The sequence below is a fragment of the Opisthocomus hoazin genome, chromosome 1 (genome assembly GCF_030867145.1).
Source record: "Opisthocomus hoazin isolate bOpiHoa1 chromosome 1, bOpiHoa1.hap1, whole genome shotgun sequence".
NCBI lineage: Eukaryota > Metazoa > Chordata > Aves > Opisthocomiformes > Opisthocomidae > Opisthocomus > Opisthocomus hoazin.
The window spans coordinates 63,377,156-63,395,427 of NC_134414.1; the positions used below are offsets into that span (position 1 = coordinate 63,377,156).

Genomic DNA, 18,272 nt, shown 5'->3' on the forward strand with positions numbered 1-18,272 from the left:
TGACTGGCTGGATATACGTCCAGATGATCGCAGTGGGGAAGCCAGGGCTCTGATGATGAGGGGGGTGGAGAAAACCTCCTAAGGCTATTACCAGTTTGACCTGAAGGAAAATGCCTTCATGCATCAAGCATGGTAACTCACCTGGCCCCTACTCTTGCAAAAGGAAATATTAGCCAGGTATCTGAGAGTGCCGGTCCATGTTTCTGCTGGTTGTTCCAGTCTTTGCTTCTGAAAAAGGGGGGAGATCCCCAAATCTTGCCCACATCTAGTCAGCTGTGCCCCAAGAATGGTGTGATTCAGTGGAAGTAGTGCCTTTGACCACCTAAAACACTGAAGCGGAAGATTTGATTATGAATTGTGGTTTCAATGTGAAGCAGCATTCTCAGAGTAGTATTTACACTTAAATTATAGTAATCAGTTTATATGATGCAGTTGAGGTGAATGTTCCTGTGGGATGTACAACTTTCTGAGCTTCATAATGGGCATAACGTAGAACTCAAGCATTGTGTAAATAAAAAAAAAAATGCAGTTAATGGTGTGCCTGAGAAATAAAACACACATGCATATTTTATGTTCATATCATCTGAAGAGAATGAGTTACTTTTCCAATGTAGAGTGCAATGTAAAAGGAAAAATAAATATTTAGAGCATATTTGTTTGGATGTAATCATATGTACGTGAAGTCATATATTCACAGTTCAGCTGTGTTTGTTCAACATGCGAGGCTCCAGACCTCATATCTGACATATTGACAATTGTACCTCCAGATGCCTGGCAGCTGTACACATTCAAGCGTGCCATGCTTGTAGCAGACAAGATCTGGGTGGGAGATGAACGTGGAGGGTCTGAGGGCTGCATTTCCTGCTGGGACAAGGCGAAACGAGACGCTGTTGCCAAGCCTGGAGTTTCACAGAGTTTCATCACACTTGATGTCTGCCCAAATTCTCCAGCTGCTGAAATCCGGACACTACCACGGAATGCCAGACTTTGTTTAAAAAATAAATAATCTAGCCTTTGTAGTTCTGGAGAAAATTGAAAAAACATGAATCTTAATTAAGTCCTCACATTATTTTTCATTACCAGTTTATAAACCGGTCCCAGATTGGCTGTGTTTAGATACAGTGTTGGACTTGCATGATGCGTAAGTTTTGATTGCTAGAGTTTGGTGCTAGTGGTGAGGTCTTCATTTTGTCCCACCGTTCTCCCTAAACACATTCAATATACTCATTTCTAGTATCCAGCAGTCTGGTCAAGGATGTTGTAACTTGCTTGTAGGGTGATTGGGAAAGTGGAGAAAGGAATAAGGCACTTGTGTGCTCATGCTGTATCATAAACTCACCCTGGAGAGAAGGAGATGATTATTTTTTGATTTCAAGTGAAATACATTACTCCAGTATTCTTGTAAACTGGCTGTTTCATATTCAAGATTATTTTTTTCCCCGCTAAACTTGACAAAGTCCCAGACCTTCACTGCAGATTATGTACATGCCAACTTTCTGAAACAAAACAGTTTTAAGTTACTGAAATGCCAGAAAGTGTCAGAACCAGTTTAATGTGTAGTAAACACTGTGTTGCTATTCTTGGATAACCAAGTTTCTCTAGCCTTTACACCCCACCCTCACCCCCCCAAAAAAAGACTTTCATAGGCTGAGAAACATAAAAAGAATTCCATTGAGAAACATTAGTAAGTGTGAAAGGGCACGAATGTGAAGTCTTTACTAATTTGAAGCATTCACATTAGTGATGATGAAAATAGCAGACAGCATTGGAGCAGTTGCAGCAGCAATACAGGCCTGTTCCTGTCTGGCTTCTCAGGTGATGTTCTAAAATGGATATTCTGTGTATGCTTCAGTCCCTGCATAATCTAAAATTATTAAAAGTCAAAGGTGTATTAGTTTCAATACCTATTCTTTTTTCCAGAGAAGGACTCAATCTGTTTTTTACTGGCTTTAACCTTTGTGACGATTGTAGGGTGTTCTTCCACAAATCCCAGATGTCTCCAAGGGAGGCTCTCTGCAATTTGGTGAGATAACAAAATGCAAATCTTGGGCACCGTTAGTTACCAGCTGCGGACTGAATGCCGTCACACTTCCCCAGGCCCTGCAAGTTGTTTGGCTTTTGCCTTCTGCGTGATTGTCCCTGGGCTTTCTGTAACGTTTTGCCCAGGCCCTTCTGAGCGAGAGTGCAAAACGGGGGTTTAGGCTCTGAAAACTATTTCCAACACTGCTTCTCTTTTAAAAGTCGAAGGGAAGACCCACATGCCGTCCTGAAAAAATGGGTTGTTAGAAACCAAATGAAGGTAAACTATGTGCGGAAGTTACACTGCCCCCAGTTAAGAAAGCTTAGGCCTGAATTTCCCAGATCTATAAAAAAGCAAAAACATTACACAGCTATAAAGTAAGCTTCCTCATGCCCGTGCTGTGCACTGTGTCTGCCTCACGGCCTTGACCTGCGAGGACGTTCCTCGCCGAGGTGGTGGTGGTGAGACTCCTTTATCTCCGTGGAGCCAAGCAAGGGAGCTCCACATTTATGCCCAAGCCTCATAGTGGGACTCGTGGTGGGTCCCCAACGCTGCCTTATGGTTTCTCCCTTTGCCCAGCGTTCCCAGCTCAAAGGCAAGCATCAGCCTCTTTCGCTTGCCTTTCTGGAGGTTAATTCAGGTGAGGAGCAAAATGACAGCTGTTTCCTCAGCATCTTCCAGAGTTTTAGGGAGAAACCTCACTACATATAATCAGGGAGAACATGATGACTGCACTGGAAAAAATAAGTAGCTGATAATCTAAGTAGTGAAATGAAAAATGCTCCTTTGTGAGTGGTAGTTTGTTCAGAGATGGTAACGACACTTTCTTTTGTTTTCAGGTATGGCTGGATCTTTTGAAGCCTGTTATGAAACAGATTAGAAGTAAGTACTTCCTTGCTGTCGTTTATTTTGTCAGTCTGAGAGTACTTGAATAAATGAAGGCTCTGTCAGTTGGGATCTTTATCTTCTCAACTTTCTTCACTGAATTTTGTTTGGATTATGTTTAGAAAATGTGCTGTGCATGCCATGAAATCATGTCACATGAACCTATGAATGGGCTGACCCAGTAGGAGACAGAGGCATAGTTAGCCATTAGAAGAGGCAGTGGTGGCAATGGAGGAAACAGTTTCTTAGAGAAAAAAAACTGTGCAGTGAAAGAAGAATTAAAGGAAGCACACATTGCTGAAAGGTAACAGTAATCCGAATAAAAGAAGAAGAACAGGAAGACATTATTGCTGGGAACGAGTTAGGAAATATGTTACAGATCTATGGGATGTTACTGCAGAACGTGCAACTGTCTGAGAGCAAGAGGAGGAAACAGTTGGGTTAGGGGCATCAGGGAAAGTTATGGTGGGTGGCGGGAGCCAAAAGGAATTTGTAAATAGCCATCAGCTCTGGGAGGAGTAGAAGTGAACAGGACAGGTTTTGATAATTCGGTTTCTCCATCAAATATCAGCAAAGTTCTTCATTTGTTGAGCTTTGGCATTGAGATGAAGTTTTCCTAGGTGCCCTTCTGGTCATATTAGTCTGAGTGTATGCTCTGGCACCTCTCTCTCATGAGAGAGAGATGCATTGCTGCTTTTGTTACTGGTTGTACTTGTGAGAGTCAGGACAAATGTGCTGCAGTTAGAAATAGTAATTTGCTAGTGGACTTGAAAAATAGAGTGTGTTTTAGCTCCCTCCTGTTCTGAAGCAAGAAAATAGACACACATAATATATTTTATTGGGTAAACTGCTGTAATTACTAAAAACAGACTCGGTTTTGGCAGAATATCCCTCCACCAAGTTACTGTTGTCTTTCATTGTGTGTAAATTTTATAGTGCAATCTCTAAATGTTTAAATACTAATAAAAGACAGGAGGGTAGCATGTATGTATGCACTGCAGGTTCTATGAATCATCACTCTGCGTGACAAAATTTGACCAGTGTGTTGCTGATATTCACTGACTTCCTTTGACATTTCCCTTAGGACCGAAGCACGTCGTCGTAAAATTCGTGGTAAAATTCTTCCCACCTGACCACGCTCAGCTGCAGGAAGAACTGACAAGGTTAGTAGCGGCATGACTTTTTTTTTACTATTATTAATAATAAACCTCTGGTGGACAGAGGGGAGAACATGGAATTTTGAAGTGAGTGGGTGAGTATTGATGACTGCCTCTTAATACTAGCTTGATGTTATTTACCCTAGCCTTGAATGCATCTGAAAAACACACCCTAAGATTCTGTTGCAGTCTGTGCTGAGCGGTTCTGCAAAGTGCAGGAGTCCTTTGCCGCCTTGGATTCGGGGCCCTGGGAGAGCCTTGCTCACCCCAAAAGAAGGCAGTTCAGCAACAGAGTTCCCCAAGCCCTTTTGGCAGTGATGTTGGAAGGGACTCAACTAAGGAATGTGTTGGTGCCCTCCTCTGTGGCGACTCTGCGCCCACATTTGGGAGAGAGTTATTTTGCGTGAATTGTGAAGTTGCAGCAGCTAAAGGACCCTGGTCATGTAGCCAATGCAAAGGACAAAGGTTTGCACGGGTGGAAGCGTTACTTCAGAGATGGAGAAATGGAAAGAAGAGGGAACAAAATGAAAAGTAACAGGAAGGTAGAGAAAGATACACACGCATGCAGAAAGAGATGTGTTTATTTTCAGTGCATTTCAAAAACTCAATTTAAGCTCTAAATTTCACACTGAATTGGCATAAAGACTCATATTTCTCTGCGAATTAGTATGTATATGAGACATTTATTAAGGTTCTTCCTCATTAGCAGATCCTTCCTTTATGGTCAGAAACATTGTTGCAGCATTTCTTCACTGAAACTTTCACACTCTTTGTCTGATCTACAGTATTATTGTTTTTTAATTACATTTTTCCATTCTGATTCGGTATTTCCACTATTATTTTTTATTTTCAGTCTTCCCACAAGATGAAGTGCTCTTTTACAAAGATCTGTTGTGTCTTTATGACCTGCTTCATGAAGAACAAGTCTACCTTTGTGATGTTCTGTGCTTATCTCTGTCTTGTTTTATTTTGGTAATAGAGCAGTGGAATGGGAAAAAAAAGAAATGATTCATATCTCTTGCTGGCCTGGACAGAGAAAAGTAGAAAAGTGGGGTAGGAAGAAGGAATATTAGTAAAAACAATAAAGGAATGAATGAAAACTCACAACGTGATGTTACTAATGAAACATTTCTGTTTCCAAGTAGATATTCTGCATATCAGTTGCTTAGTGTGTGAATTGTAGATTGATTTTAGGTGATCTCTTTGTGCAACTGGAGACATGTCTCTGAATGCTAATGACTTTCTTGGTTAGATTTTTAAATGTGTATGGTGGGGAGCTTGCATATGTGTACACAGCAGTGTGTAGGGTGTGAAAGCGTATCCACATGGAGCAGCTTCATCACTTGAAGAGGCAGAGAATACAACTTTTGTGCTGTATTCTTCTACTAGGGTGGATTTTTTATGGGTAGGCAGATGCGTGCACATTTCAAAGGGACATTATTTAAATCTGCTATATTCTTTCATGTACTGTGTATCATAGAATCATTGATATGTGTCCATACTCCTCAAATCAGCTTGCCGTTTTAATTTAATTTACCTACATCTCCTCATTCAGAAACTCACTGTTCAAATGAGAGCTTTTCTTGAGCCTATTAAAATCTAGTCTTATTAAAAACTATTGAAATGCTAATACGGATTCTCCAGAGGAGCTGCAGTCTTTGGAAGGCTTGTTAAGGTGTATACCCAGTTCAGATTTCATACCAACTGTAGGAGAAACGCTTACTGCTAGGTCATTTTTTTCTAGGGAAGAATTTGCTGCTGAGTAGAACTAAACAATTTCAATTCTTGTTGACGCTAGAAGAAATTTAGATGTTGAAATAATGTCGTGGACCTGTGATGTTTCTGCACTTAAACTGTCTACGTAGAGTTGCCCTGCGTGGCTGAGATGGTTTGGAAGGGAGTGTGTTAAAAATGGCTGATGCACAGGCGGTGGAGGTAATGGGGCCACATAAGTACCAGAGCTAGCTAGAGTTATTTGATCAAGATCTTGCTCCTTGTTTCCAGGTGAGTGCTGAGGTGGAATTTTAGAGTTCTCCTTGTGTTGTACAGAAACTAACTACTCTAAATCACTAGTTTATCTGGCATTTCTTCATAGTTACAACCAGCTCCATTATCTAGTGCTGCTTGCTGTGTGGTTGCTGAGCACTTAATAGCTGTCTCATTTGCTTCCACTATTATATCACTTCTAGATCTCATTGCTCTGGTTCTGAGGGACAGAGGGAGAGAGAGAAAGAGAGATATCTTGGTTCTGCAAAGCAGCCACCATGTAAGACTGTAATACAGTATCTGTTGTGTTTTATTTAGCCTCTAAACTTAGGAAATTCAGAACATTTCTGTAAATTCCAAAAAGTGAAAGGAGCATGTAGTCCAAACCAGAGTTGGGGTTGAAGTACTTTCTGCTCTTTTCCTCATGCTCTGTGTAACTCTGCTTACTTTTGTTTTGCAGGTACCTATTTGCATTGCAAGTCAAGCAGGACCTGGCACAGGGAAGGCTAACCTGTAATGATACCAGCACTGCCCTCTTAATCTCACACATAGTACAGTGTAAGTTCTCTTTTCCCTTTGTTCCAGGAGGATAAACAGGATGATTGGTTAGACATGTTTTGCTTGGTTACCTGTTAGTAGCTGCCGCAGGGACAGGTTTCAACCATATAGACAATTTGTATTTATGTAGAATAGCATTCAAATACGTATAATTTGCTCCCTCAAACAAAGAAGAGCTCCTGGACACTGGATTTGCATTTTTAAAGCACTGCATTTGATGGTCTCTCTAGGGTTATTTAAAAAACAAACTTTGCAGGTAGTGGCAAACAGGTTGAATTCTGAATTCCTGTTTGATTGTACTTTGTATCATGACAGCAGTACATTCAAATTCCTGGAGATCTGTGTGCTTTCTAGAGAATGTAGTAAATAAACATGCTTAGAATGCCAGACTAAATCACAGTCCTAAGAGGAAAATGATAGGGAAGAAAAAAAAAAAAGCAACAGATTTTAAGGTGTTTTTTTTTAATTGCAAAGTATGCATATTAAGACTGTTCAGTAGAATCATACATTAACTTTGAAGTGATGAACAAATTTTAGCTTCCAGATCACTTGAAAGGCAGCGTAGGTTTTACATTTCAAGACTTTATGGATACTCGCCTTGAGAACAACATTGGGAAAACACACTTAGCAATATGTATAATGGTCATTGTACAACTCAGTATTGTGTATTTCCACTGAAAAAGCTGTTGTATGGAAATTGCAGTCAACAAAGACATTCAGAAGCTCTTTAGTGATGAATAGTTAAATCTCACGATCCTTTGTCATAGTCTGAGTGTTAGGGCAGTTTCTCATCAACTGCTGTTGGAAAGGCAGGTATTGCATGGTTTCCTGTTTGCCGTGGTCGTCATTGCCCAGTGTGACTGAGTAGCAGTAAGAAGCTGTACGACAGCCTCTGTGAAATTGTGTGTCCCTCATGCCATTTTAAAACTGAGTATTTTTGCAGCACAGACTTAAAAAATAAAAATCCTTGGCTAGCGAGCTTTTTGTGTCTTTCAGTTTTTCCCATTACAGCATGCCAACTGTAGTTCTTTCCTTGGTTAATCTAGTTCTAACTTCCTGTCATCTCAGGAAAAGAAGTCTTGATCATTTGGGAGAAATTGAGTATCAGTTGTTACACTGCATTCTAACAGGGGGAGTTTTCCTACTCAATGTCTGTTCACCAAAGAACGATGTTGCAGAGCAAACACCCTCATGCATGGGTCTCTTTTCATTTGAGATATTGCTTCATGATCATCATCTCTTGAGCTTTTATACTTTATATGCATTGTTTTCCTTATGATTTCTACTTAGATCCTATTTCATGCCTTACTTATCTCTTATTGATTACTCAGTTCTTCACTGAACCATCTACAGCTGTGGTGTCTGAACTGCTCAGAGTGCAACTGCTAGTTTGTTTTTCTAAAGCAATAGCATAAGAAGATAAAATACACCTTTCACCTGTCCTGTTCCTTTTCCCTTCTCCCCACAGTAAAACTCAAATTCAAAATTCTCCATTATACACCTGGCCATTCCTCCGACACACCCATGCAGGCCAGCAAGAAGCATTAATTTCAAAGTGTACAAAAATGGCAAATCCCCACCATTGCTTTTATGCTGCTGAAATGCTTTATGCTGTTGGATTAAATAATTTTCCTCAGTTGCTGGAAAAGATCATGATGCATTTGAATTCTTTCTAGTTGTTTGTCCCCTTTGCTTGTAAGATAGAGGTGCAGAGTGATTCTGAACTGGGATTTTAGGAATCAAGTAGTATTTTCCTTATGGGGAGTGTAAGGCAAGATACTTCCATACTGAAAAATGGAGGTTTTTCAATCATGTCGGAAGGAGAGAGGCAAGAGATTTGTCATGCAAAAGTGAGACAGTATTCACAGAATCTAAACTGTCATTTTGGGCAGAAGGATGTTGTGCCTTGTGGTCCACCTACAGTGCTGCTTCACCTCACCATCTCCTGAATGCAAGCTGGACCTTTTTTTTGCTGTGAAGTTTGTGACTGTCTCATTTATTTATCCATCTTGTCTCATGAACATTTTTCTGTGAAAATTTTCTCTGAGTAGTGTCTATAGCTGTGTCTTACCCACACGGCCGTCTTTTGTATTTATTTTCTCTCTGGCTTACTATTCAGTAGCTAAAAAAATATTACATAGTTGTCTGCAACAAAACCAAAACTAGACAGCTGATAAGAGTAATAATATCAAAGTCAAAAGACTGAGAATGCAGGAGGTTAGGTATTGTATGTCTTATCGATGCTGTGCCTACAGGCAGTTTCCATGGGGGATATCTGATTCCAGGAGGCCCTTATATTCCGTATACAAGCTTATGTTAATGTTGCAGTCTGTTACTTATATGAGGTCATAATATGACAGCAAATAGGTTTCTGTTAAATTAGCTTGTATATTACGGAATGAATTTTATATTTGAAACATTCTATTTAAAAATACTTTAAATGCATTGTAGAAAGTGTTAGAAGTTAGAGGACACTTTAATACTGCAAATGATGCAGTGAAGTGAGTGTGTGAAGTAAGAAGATGGACTGATTAAAGGAAAAGAGCTGAAATACAAAGCGTTAGACATATCAGAAGTACTAATGCAGACATAGTGTGGTGTAATGCACTTGCAAGATAAGGGAAAAGGGAGCATCAGTGGAAATCAATCTTTGGCTAAAACACATGAGAAGATTTTAAAGAAGAGAGTTATATGTGAGGCGGACAATATTCAAAATATAACTCCCTCTCATTCTAGAGGGAGTGCTAGTAGGAAGGCATTTAAGGTGGAAAAGGAGGGCTAAGGAGAGAAGGCAAAGCTGTTGAGTATGAGGTCAGAGAGAACAAATTCAGAAGTAACTTGAAAGCCAGGAGGACAATTTTGATAATGGATTTGCAGATGACAAATGCAGAGAACATTATAGAAATAACGTAGAGGTGAAATAAGAGTCTTATGTACTCTTGGCTCTGAAGAATGCCGTGCACAAGGTGGTTTAAGTCCATCTGTGTACAAGGACGTACAAGGTATGTACTGCTTTTTAAAGAACCAAGGCCCATGTTATTTGAGGTATTTGCAAACTTAGGTGGGTTTACGGCTTCATTAAAGAAGAGAAACTTGCCTTTCATTTGAGTTAGGGTTAAAAACGAACCCTAAAGATTAGTGATGCTGGAGCGGGTAAAACTGGAGTGAGAAACCTGTTTCTGAGGTGGGGACAAAAAGGACATTTTACAAAGGAGACCTCTCAAAGATTCTGTGGTATTTCTAAAGTCTCAGGGAGTAATTCAGAGCAGATGGGATGGGGAAGGGGGTGGAAGTGAGACAAATCTCATTTATCAGCTCTTTTCCACCTCCGACCTCCAAAGTCATCGTGTGGCTGTGGACAATTTGGGTTGAAAGGTTACTGCTCTGTCATTCACAGATGCATTGGTCCTCATCTTCCCTGCCTACGCAAGGTTATTGCTCCCCCTCCGCATTTGCAGGTACACCTGATCCTGGACAAACTTTTGTCAGAAGTCACCCACAGTGTTTGAAACATCATCTGAAACCTTTCTTTTTTCTAAACCAGCTTATTTTGGACAGAACTGGATTAAGGGATCATTTACATGGGCAGAACTGAGGTGAGGATGGGGCAAGGGTCTGAGTTTGGATCGGATATCCTAGGTCAACTGCACAACAGTGTGTCTGACTACGACTTGGATTTAATTTGCAGGTGCTGCATTTTAGTTTCACTGACGTTATTAAGGTAACAGCCCTGGTTGTAGCATTGTTGCTATTATTCCAGCAGAACTGCAGACAGAGGCTGCTACGTCGTTCAGTGAAAAAGCTAATAGCAAGATTTTCAGAGGCATTCCAAGAATAGCAGGCAACAAGATAGTAATCTGGCACCCACACATAGTCATCGTCCCCACCTCGCCCCCCCCCCCAAAAAAAAAAAAAAAAGGAAATCTCACTGAATGGGCTGCAAAGTGGAAGGTGGGTGTGACATACTGTCGCACACACGGTATTGAATAACTGCAGCAGATGGGAGCAACTTTGAGGAGGAGGGAGACAGAATGTGTCTCAAACTGCTGCAAAATTAGAGGCAGACAAATGTTTCATAACCCCATGAGGTGGAATACATGCATGTGTTCAAACAAGCAAACAAAACCATCTCTCTTCAGATTTTCGCTCGAAGATTCCAGTGTGGGACATGGGCCTGGGGAGGAGGCTTATGCTTGGCTGCTCTGGGAAAAGCACCTGAGCACCACCATGCGCGGGAGAGAGGTGGATGAGTTCTGGTGGATCAGTGCTGTCCTCCCTGCCACCACCCACAAGTCAAGGCAGCACTGTGGTGGCTTCATGCGTTCAGTTGACATCCAACAGCTACCTAATTGGTTGAGGTAGATGGGAGGAATTCTTGGGCTTCCGATTCTAACACAGGGGAGGAGAGGAGAATATCAGGAAAGTGGTGGGAATCTGAATCATAAAACTATGACACAGCTCACAATAAACTATGTTTGTTTCTCTGCCCTCTTCCCAGCTGTCTGTACCTTCTGGATTGCCCGAATAATTCAGATTGAATACAATGTTTTAAAAGACTTTTCTTTAAATTCTCTACAGCTGAGATTGGGGATTTTGATGAAACCATAGATCGTGAACACTTAGCGAAGAACAAATATATACCTCAGCAAGAAGCACTAGAAGACAAAATCATGGAATTTCACCGCAGTCACATGTAAGACTTTTTGGTTCTTGTTATTGGCCTGCTTTTCCTTTAGAGTGGTTCTAACTGTAAATATATGCTAGATCATAAGTACAAAAGAGATGTGGGCCTCTGAGTTTCTCACAGGTTACTTCTCAAAAAACGTTCAAGCCTATGAATTTGCTGAAGGTTACTCCTGCCTTTCTCCCATCATCATAACAAGATCTTTAAAGAGCAATTGATTTTTATATTCATTCAAGCATGCCATTATTTTACAGTCTATTTCATACAAAATGCTTCACTGATGATTTTGTGCATGCAGGTATGATTGCAAATGATGACTGATCAGTGAGGCACTTCTGACAGCAGTCATTTTGATTTCAAGGACATTGAATGTTGTTTTTTCACCTTTCTGTGCTGTATTTAGAGATGGGTGAAGGAGGAGTTTAGTGATAGTTTTAGGAAAAGCACAAAGTGCTTGGAGAATTAGGTATTTGGGGGGAATAGGATTCAAGATGATGATGCAATCTGGTATCCTAAGGCCTGGAGAAAAGACTAGTAGTAAGAAGATGGTTAAAAGAATTATGAATAAGGCATAGAAAGGTGTTTCTTTGCTGTCGAGAACACTTCAAGACTTAAACAGTTTCATTTTGAGCTACACTGAATTAGATATGAGTGGTAGCGAGTTCTGCATAAATAATAATCAGAACTTGCATCATTTTGTCATGAGTAATTTAATGCTTACGGGTTCTTAACACTTGTGTTAATGTTTTCATGTCTTCTGTTTTACTTCATTTTGGTGTTGTGTTCACTTTTACAATGAACAACATCCTTACACACTTCTGTTTATGATTTTTTTTCACGAATATAGCATGTTTTTCCAATGGAAAATTCAAAAAGAGTTAGTGAATTCTGTTAAAGTTAATGGTTCAAAATCTAGCTGTATCAGGTGTCTCAGAATTGGAGCCGTCAAAATTTCTAATAGACTGTAAAATCTGTGGATTCTTTGGTATTGGTTTGGATTAAGATAAAGTTGTTCTAGGTGATATGAATGTGGGGACATAGAAGAACCATACGGATATTGTACCTCTGACAGTTTCAGTCTCTTTGATGAAATGTCTCTTCGTTATCCAGAGGACCTGTTGATCTCGATTAAAAGGTGTGAAGAATTCATGTGTCTTCTCTGTTTTCTTTCTCAAGGGGACAGACACCAGCAGAGTCGGACTTCCAGCTTTTGGAGATTGCCCGTCGGCTGGAGATGTATGGAATACGCTTGCATCCAGCCAAGGACAGGGAAGGGACAAAAATCAACCTGGCTGTTGCCAACACAGGCATCCTGGTGTTTCAGGTTAGAGCTCTTCAGGACATGACTTTGTACTTTATAAAGCAGAGAGATTTCTACAGCAATAAGAATTCAGGACCTCAGCCATGTCTAAAGGAATTTGGTTGGGAAAATTCAGGAACTCCATTTTTTTTTTGGACAGTGGCCTTAAACCTTTTATAGCTGCATTAGGTCCCTCACTTGCAGAGACTCTTAACTTGTTTGCATGCACAGGGTATAGAACTCCACCTGCAGCCACAATGTGCTGTTCAAGATACAAACTGATCCACTGATCCACAGCTCACAATTTGCAAGGTGATCAAGCTGTGACACCTCCTACATGTAGGAGCAGGTAGGTCTTGCAGGCATGGTGCGTAATAAATACATATGAAGTAGGGACAAATAAAGCAACACACAACTGGAGTACCTGGGGAAGGATGTAGGAAGTGAATGTAAACTCTCTGTAGCGTTACTTTGTCAGAGTTTTTACAAATTTTCTTGACCAGCCTTAGCCATTCTACCTTTGCTGAATCCATGAATCTTACTTCATTCCCTAAAAGATACAAAGTATTTTCCTTAGATTTCTCTCCTCTTCTACCCCAGTCAGCCTAGTAGATGTTCATGAGGCATCATTAGTAAATCTATTAAACTCTTGTTCTGCAGTTCCCCATAGGTAAAGAACAAATTAGGCTTTCGCAGTTGTGAAGGTACAGATAGTCAGCTGGTGTAAACTGCTTTCACTTCAGATAGACTTATGTCTACTAGCATCCAAAATGCTGCTTACCTCACTGTGTGTTGTAAACAGTAAGTAAGCTGTTCATTAAGATGCCCATTTTTTACAATTGTCAGAAAAGACTATTCATTTTAACTGTTTGGCTTCAGTTAAAATACTAGTGTTTCCAACCTTATAAAGTAGTTTGAGTCCTTTTATAAGGAAAAACAACAGCAACAAACCCAGAAACATGCCTGACCCAAATGCTCTGAGATCTAAATTTAAAAAAAATAATAATTAAAAAAACCCTGCTCAGCTAAATGGGCTGCTAGTAAAACCCCCAAACCTGAAGCATAGCTTGAAGCATCACAACACCAGGATGTTGTTAGCAGTGCACATAACTCAAATGATTGTATGTTCAGGCCCTTCCCTTGCTCTCCCACAGTATTTTCATCAGCTGAATTAATGAATTGCAAAGCTTTATAAATATAAGACTGTCTTACAGCTGGAAGTATGTGTCCACACAAAACAGCATGAACCTCACCGAGTCCCAGCAGACAGCTGGGATCCTTCTGTAAAGATGTAGCTGCTGGTTGAAGGCCCAAGGCCTGATTTGTAAAGCTGTAAAACTCAGTCATCTCTTCTCGTCCTAATGTGTTTGGGACATTCAAAATGGAGTTTTTTTTAATTTTCCGAAAAACTTGGAAATTTTGCTGGATCAAGCTCCAAGACTGAATGCTGAAAAGAAAGTCAGGCTCTGACATGCTGGAGTCTGTCCAGCAACTGGCATCTGGCAGGAGGCTTAGGGCTTCCTTCAAGCACTTCTTAGGGCGGCAGCCTTAGTTCACCTTTTTATTTTGGATATAACTGAGAGAAATTGAAATACGGAGACCTCATTAAAGTGACCTCAAGGAAAATAAAGGTTCACTCACAAGTGGTGTAAGCAGTATTAAGCCAGACTTATTTTAAAGCCTGATGTTTATTTAGAAATCAATGTCAGTGATGCTGAATATTCTAAGGGAGGTTAATTATGTGATTCTTAGACAGCAGGCTGACTTAAGAAAAGATCATCACACCTTCATTACTCCTACATCCGACTGGTGACGGCACCCAAATCAATGCGGGTTTCTGCATTTAGCAGTCCTGTAGTAGCTCTCTGAAACTTCTGTGCTGTAGGCATGTTTGTGTTGAAGTCTTTACTGCACAAACAACTGTAATGAATATTTTAAAATAATACCTTCAATACCTTCTAACATAGATTAAGAACAAGACTTCTAGGGAATAGGGGCTAATGATGCAGTAGCTGGGAGTTGTAGTATTTTGAAGACAATTTCTCTCAGGCTTCCTGTTTGCTTCTGACTCTTGGTTGCTTTTTTGGGGAAAAACATTTTGTGACTCTTCAGAGACAAGTAACTTATTTATATTCCCTTTACTCCTGTTGCTCCCTATGAAAGGTCAATATATAGTATTTTGCACTTCCAGTACAAAACTTTCAGTTGCTGGTTTCCCCCTCTGCAGTGAAATGATATTTAAATGGGTGTTTGTTTTGCCCTGTAGACAGACAAAGAGGAAAGAAACCTACCCCATCAAAGTGAGGTGACTGTGTTAGGTGTCTGGATTCCCTGCATTCTCTGTAGCTGGTAGAAAAAGAAGGAGACACCTCTGGGAGGTGACTTTTAGTCCATTGATAATCAGAGTCTGCATAGTGGAACGAGATAACATCACAGAATCACAGAATGATAGGGGTTGGAAGGGACCTCTGTGGGTCACCTACAGCAGGCTGCACAGCACCTTGTCCAGGCAGGTCTTGAATATCTCCAGAGAAGGAGACTCCACAGCCTCCTTGGGCAGCCTGTTCCAGTGCTCCGTCACCCTCAGAGGGAAGAAGTTCCTTCTCATGTTCAGACGGAACTTCCTGTGCCTCGGTTTGTGCCCATTGCCCCTTGTCCTGTCACTGGGCACCACTGAAAAGAGTTTGGCCCCATCCTCCTGACACCCACCCTTGAGATATTTATAGACATTTATAAGGTCCCCTCGCAGCCTTCTCTTCTTCAGGCTGAACAAGCCCAGCTCCCTCAGCCTTTCCTCATAGTAAAGATGCTCCAGTGCCCTCATCATCCTTGTAGCCCTCCGCTGGACTCTCTCCAGTAGCTCCTCATCTTTCTTGAATTGGGGAGCCCAGAACTCGACAGAGTACTCCAGATGAGGCCTCACTAGGGCAGTGTAGAGGGGGAGGAGACGCTCCCTCGACCTGCTGGACACACTCCTCTTGATGCACCCCAGGATCCCATTGACCTTCTTGGCAGCCAGGGCACACTGCTGGCTCATGGTCAACTTGTCATCATCTGGGCAAATCATTTGGGTAAAAGCTGTGCCACCCTGTTCTGTGCAGTGATATCGGGTCGGATAATTTCACATTAACTCAGTATACCTAGTCCTATAAATATGCAAGAGTTTAAGCATAAGTACCTGCCGTCAGTCACAGCAACGGATGCTTGTGGTTTGCATTATCAGAGGATGAATGCTAAGAAATATTATAATGTCAAGTGAAGTGAATAGGTGATTAATTTATGACAAGCTTTCTTTAGTGGTTTAGATTTCTCCATTCAGATCTGGAATGCTTAAACTCTGCTGGTTTTGTTCTCTGTAGGGTCATACCAAGATCAATGCCTTCAACTGGGCGAAGGTTCGAAAGCTGAGCTTCAAGAGGAAACGTTTTCTTATCAAACTACGGCCTGATGTGAATGTAAGTCCGTGTCAGGAATTGACAAAAGGTTATTTGGTAAATTTCTACTCACAGACCAAACATATGTTTTTATCGCCTCAGGAAGTCTTTTTTTTTTTTTTAAATTAATTGCTTATGTTTATTGTTGGTACTGCACGCATGAACTTGGCATCTCAGGTGAGCAGTCCTAGCAAAGGAAATGTAAACTGAATATCACAGAGTCATCTTCTGGCTGCGACTCTGGTACTATATCATCAGTTCTTAAGTTATAACATGTAAACCACCTCTTCTCGTTAACATTAAGACTATTGCTTTGTCTCTTGTCAAAGTTTGAGCAATAGCTTTGATACTGCCAGCCAGATCGGTGATGTCTCAAAGTGGGAAGGATAGGGCCTGTTAAGCCTGAAAGCCAATGAGTTGGGAAAAAGATTGGTTTTGTAGCATAGTGCCTGCTTTGTCAGTGCATCTCGGTAATGTGTGTTGCTTGCTTGCTCACATTGCAAATGTTATCTCAACTTTCAGAGTTCATTCCAGGACACCCTGGAATTCCTTATGGCCAGTCGAGATTTTTGCAAGTGTTTCTGGAAGATCTGTGTGGAGCACCATGCCTTTTTCAGGCTTTTTGAGGAACCTAAACCGAAGCCTAAACCTGTTCTATTTTCTAGAGGTTCATCATTTAGGTTCAGGTGAGACTTGCATTCTTCTTCCCACCTTCCTTGCTTCCTCATTCCAAAATCACATCCACCTGTTATTTGCAGCTCCTCTTTTTTACTTTGTAATTTGCTCCTGTATATTTTCCATTGCATCTTCTCAGCCAGAACAGTGCAAAGAACAGTGTCTGGAAAAAGCCGACATTCATTTTGTGGTAGCTGTTGCAGAGTAGCTTTCTGGAGGTAAGATATGAAGTGTATAGGTTCCAGCTGGTTTCACATAAGAAAATCCTTCTGTGTCCAAAGCAACACCAGTTAGAAAATTTTTGGCACTCTCTGAATCCTCTGCTTCTAGGATGGGATCTTCCCTATGTATCAAAGTAGAGATTTGTATTTTCATTGCATATCCCTGTGGTAAACTGATCTCTATGCAGTTAAAAGCATTAGCTTCTCTTTATGCTGAGACCTTTATGCTTGCAAAGGATTTATGCAAGATGACCACCTATGCCAAGACCAAGTCTACCTGCGATATTGTCAGAGCTGTGGAAAAGTTTTTAATAGTTGGGTTATTGAGTTTTTTTCTTACACTGGCAGAAGCCTCTTTGTAGATACTGTAATTGTGTCTGCCAGAGGGGCAAATCCTTTTGTTCATACAGTTGAGTTTGTTTGCAAAACTGATATAAGTTGAACAGCCAGAAACTCTCGTTGCTGAGATAAACTGTACACTGTAATTGCCTTGCACAAAAACGTAGTAGATATGGCCATTGTAACTCTCTTCCCACTGTGTTTCCTGTCTCCAAACTAAATTAATTAAGATGGAAGGACCTATGTTAGGCTGAAAAGGCTATAATTTGTTAAGTTTCTGCATGAGTAAACAAAAGACTTTAGGTGCATTCAACTTACCTTCTGGTTTGGAGAGCACGTTTTGGCTACACCCTCCACTCACTGGGATCTGTGCTACCTCCATTTAGTAACTTTTTCCAGGCCTTGTGATAATTCAGTTATTTGAAAGCCTCTAATGAATGGGAAGGATTTGGTTCTCTATTTAGCATTCTTGAGGTGCGGGTTTCCTTTACTGCTCTCAGTTCCCTTTGGAGTTTATAAATTTGCACGAGAGGAAGTGCTGGACTTTCTCATTGCTTTTTCATGGTCTATAGCAGAAACGAAGAGTGCGATTTCCAGCCTAAATCTCTGCACAAAATGTATGTACGTTTAGTTGATGTGTTTAATAGCAGCAACTCAGTCAAGAAATGCATTTCAGCAGTTTTCAACTCAGTTACAGGGTTTACTGATACCAGGTAAGGCTGGAATTTGACTCAAAAGGATTCAAGAATGTTTTTTGTTCATGAGAGGAAAACTTAGTTCCTGCTTCAGTTTCTATTGTGGTGAACTTCCCAGTAATGTAATACCCTATAAAGAGCACACAACTGAGTTTAAGCAGGTCTGAAATGGCATCAAAAAGTAGCTCCATAGCAAAAAAAACAGGCAAGTAACATATGAAATGATAAAAATTTGTGTCTATCTGACCAGGTCCCATTCCTTACGATCTTATGTGAGTTTCTCCTGATAGTGACAAATACTTTTCTGGTTTCTGTGAC

General features: G+C 40.7%; 1 protein-coding gene across 3 annotated transcripts in view; it reads left to right on the forward strand.

Moving 5' to 3' along the window:
- FARP1 (FERM, ARH/RhoGEF and pleckstrin domain protein 1) overlaps positions 1–18,272 on the forward strand; it is a 221,186-nt gene that overhangs the window by 152,565 nt on the left and 50,349 nt on the right. For all 3 annotated transcript variants that reach the window (XM_075424046.1, XM_075424062.1, XM_075424054.1), the window contains exons 4-10: positions 2,860–2,902; positions 3,990–4,068; positions 6,509–6,606; positions 11,185–11,299; positions 12,467–12,614; positions 15,950–16,045; positions 16,547–16,710. In XM_075424046.1, coding sequence (XP_075280161.1) covers positions 2,860–2,902; positions 3,990–4,068; positions 6,509–6,606; positions 11,185–11,299; positions 12,467–12,614; positions 15,950–16,045; positions 16,547–16,710 — 743 coding nt within the window. The remainder of the gene's footprint in view (positions 1–2,859; positions 2,903–3,989; positions 4,069–6,508; positions 6,607–11,184; positions 11,300–12,466; positions 12,615–15,949; positions 16,046–16,546; positions 16,711–18,272) is intronic.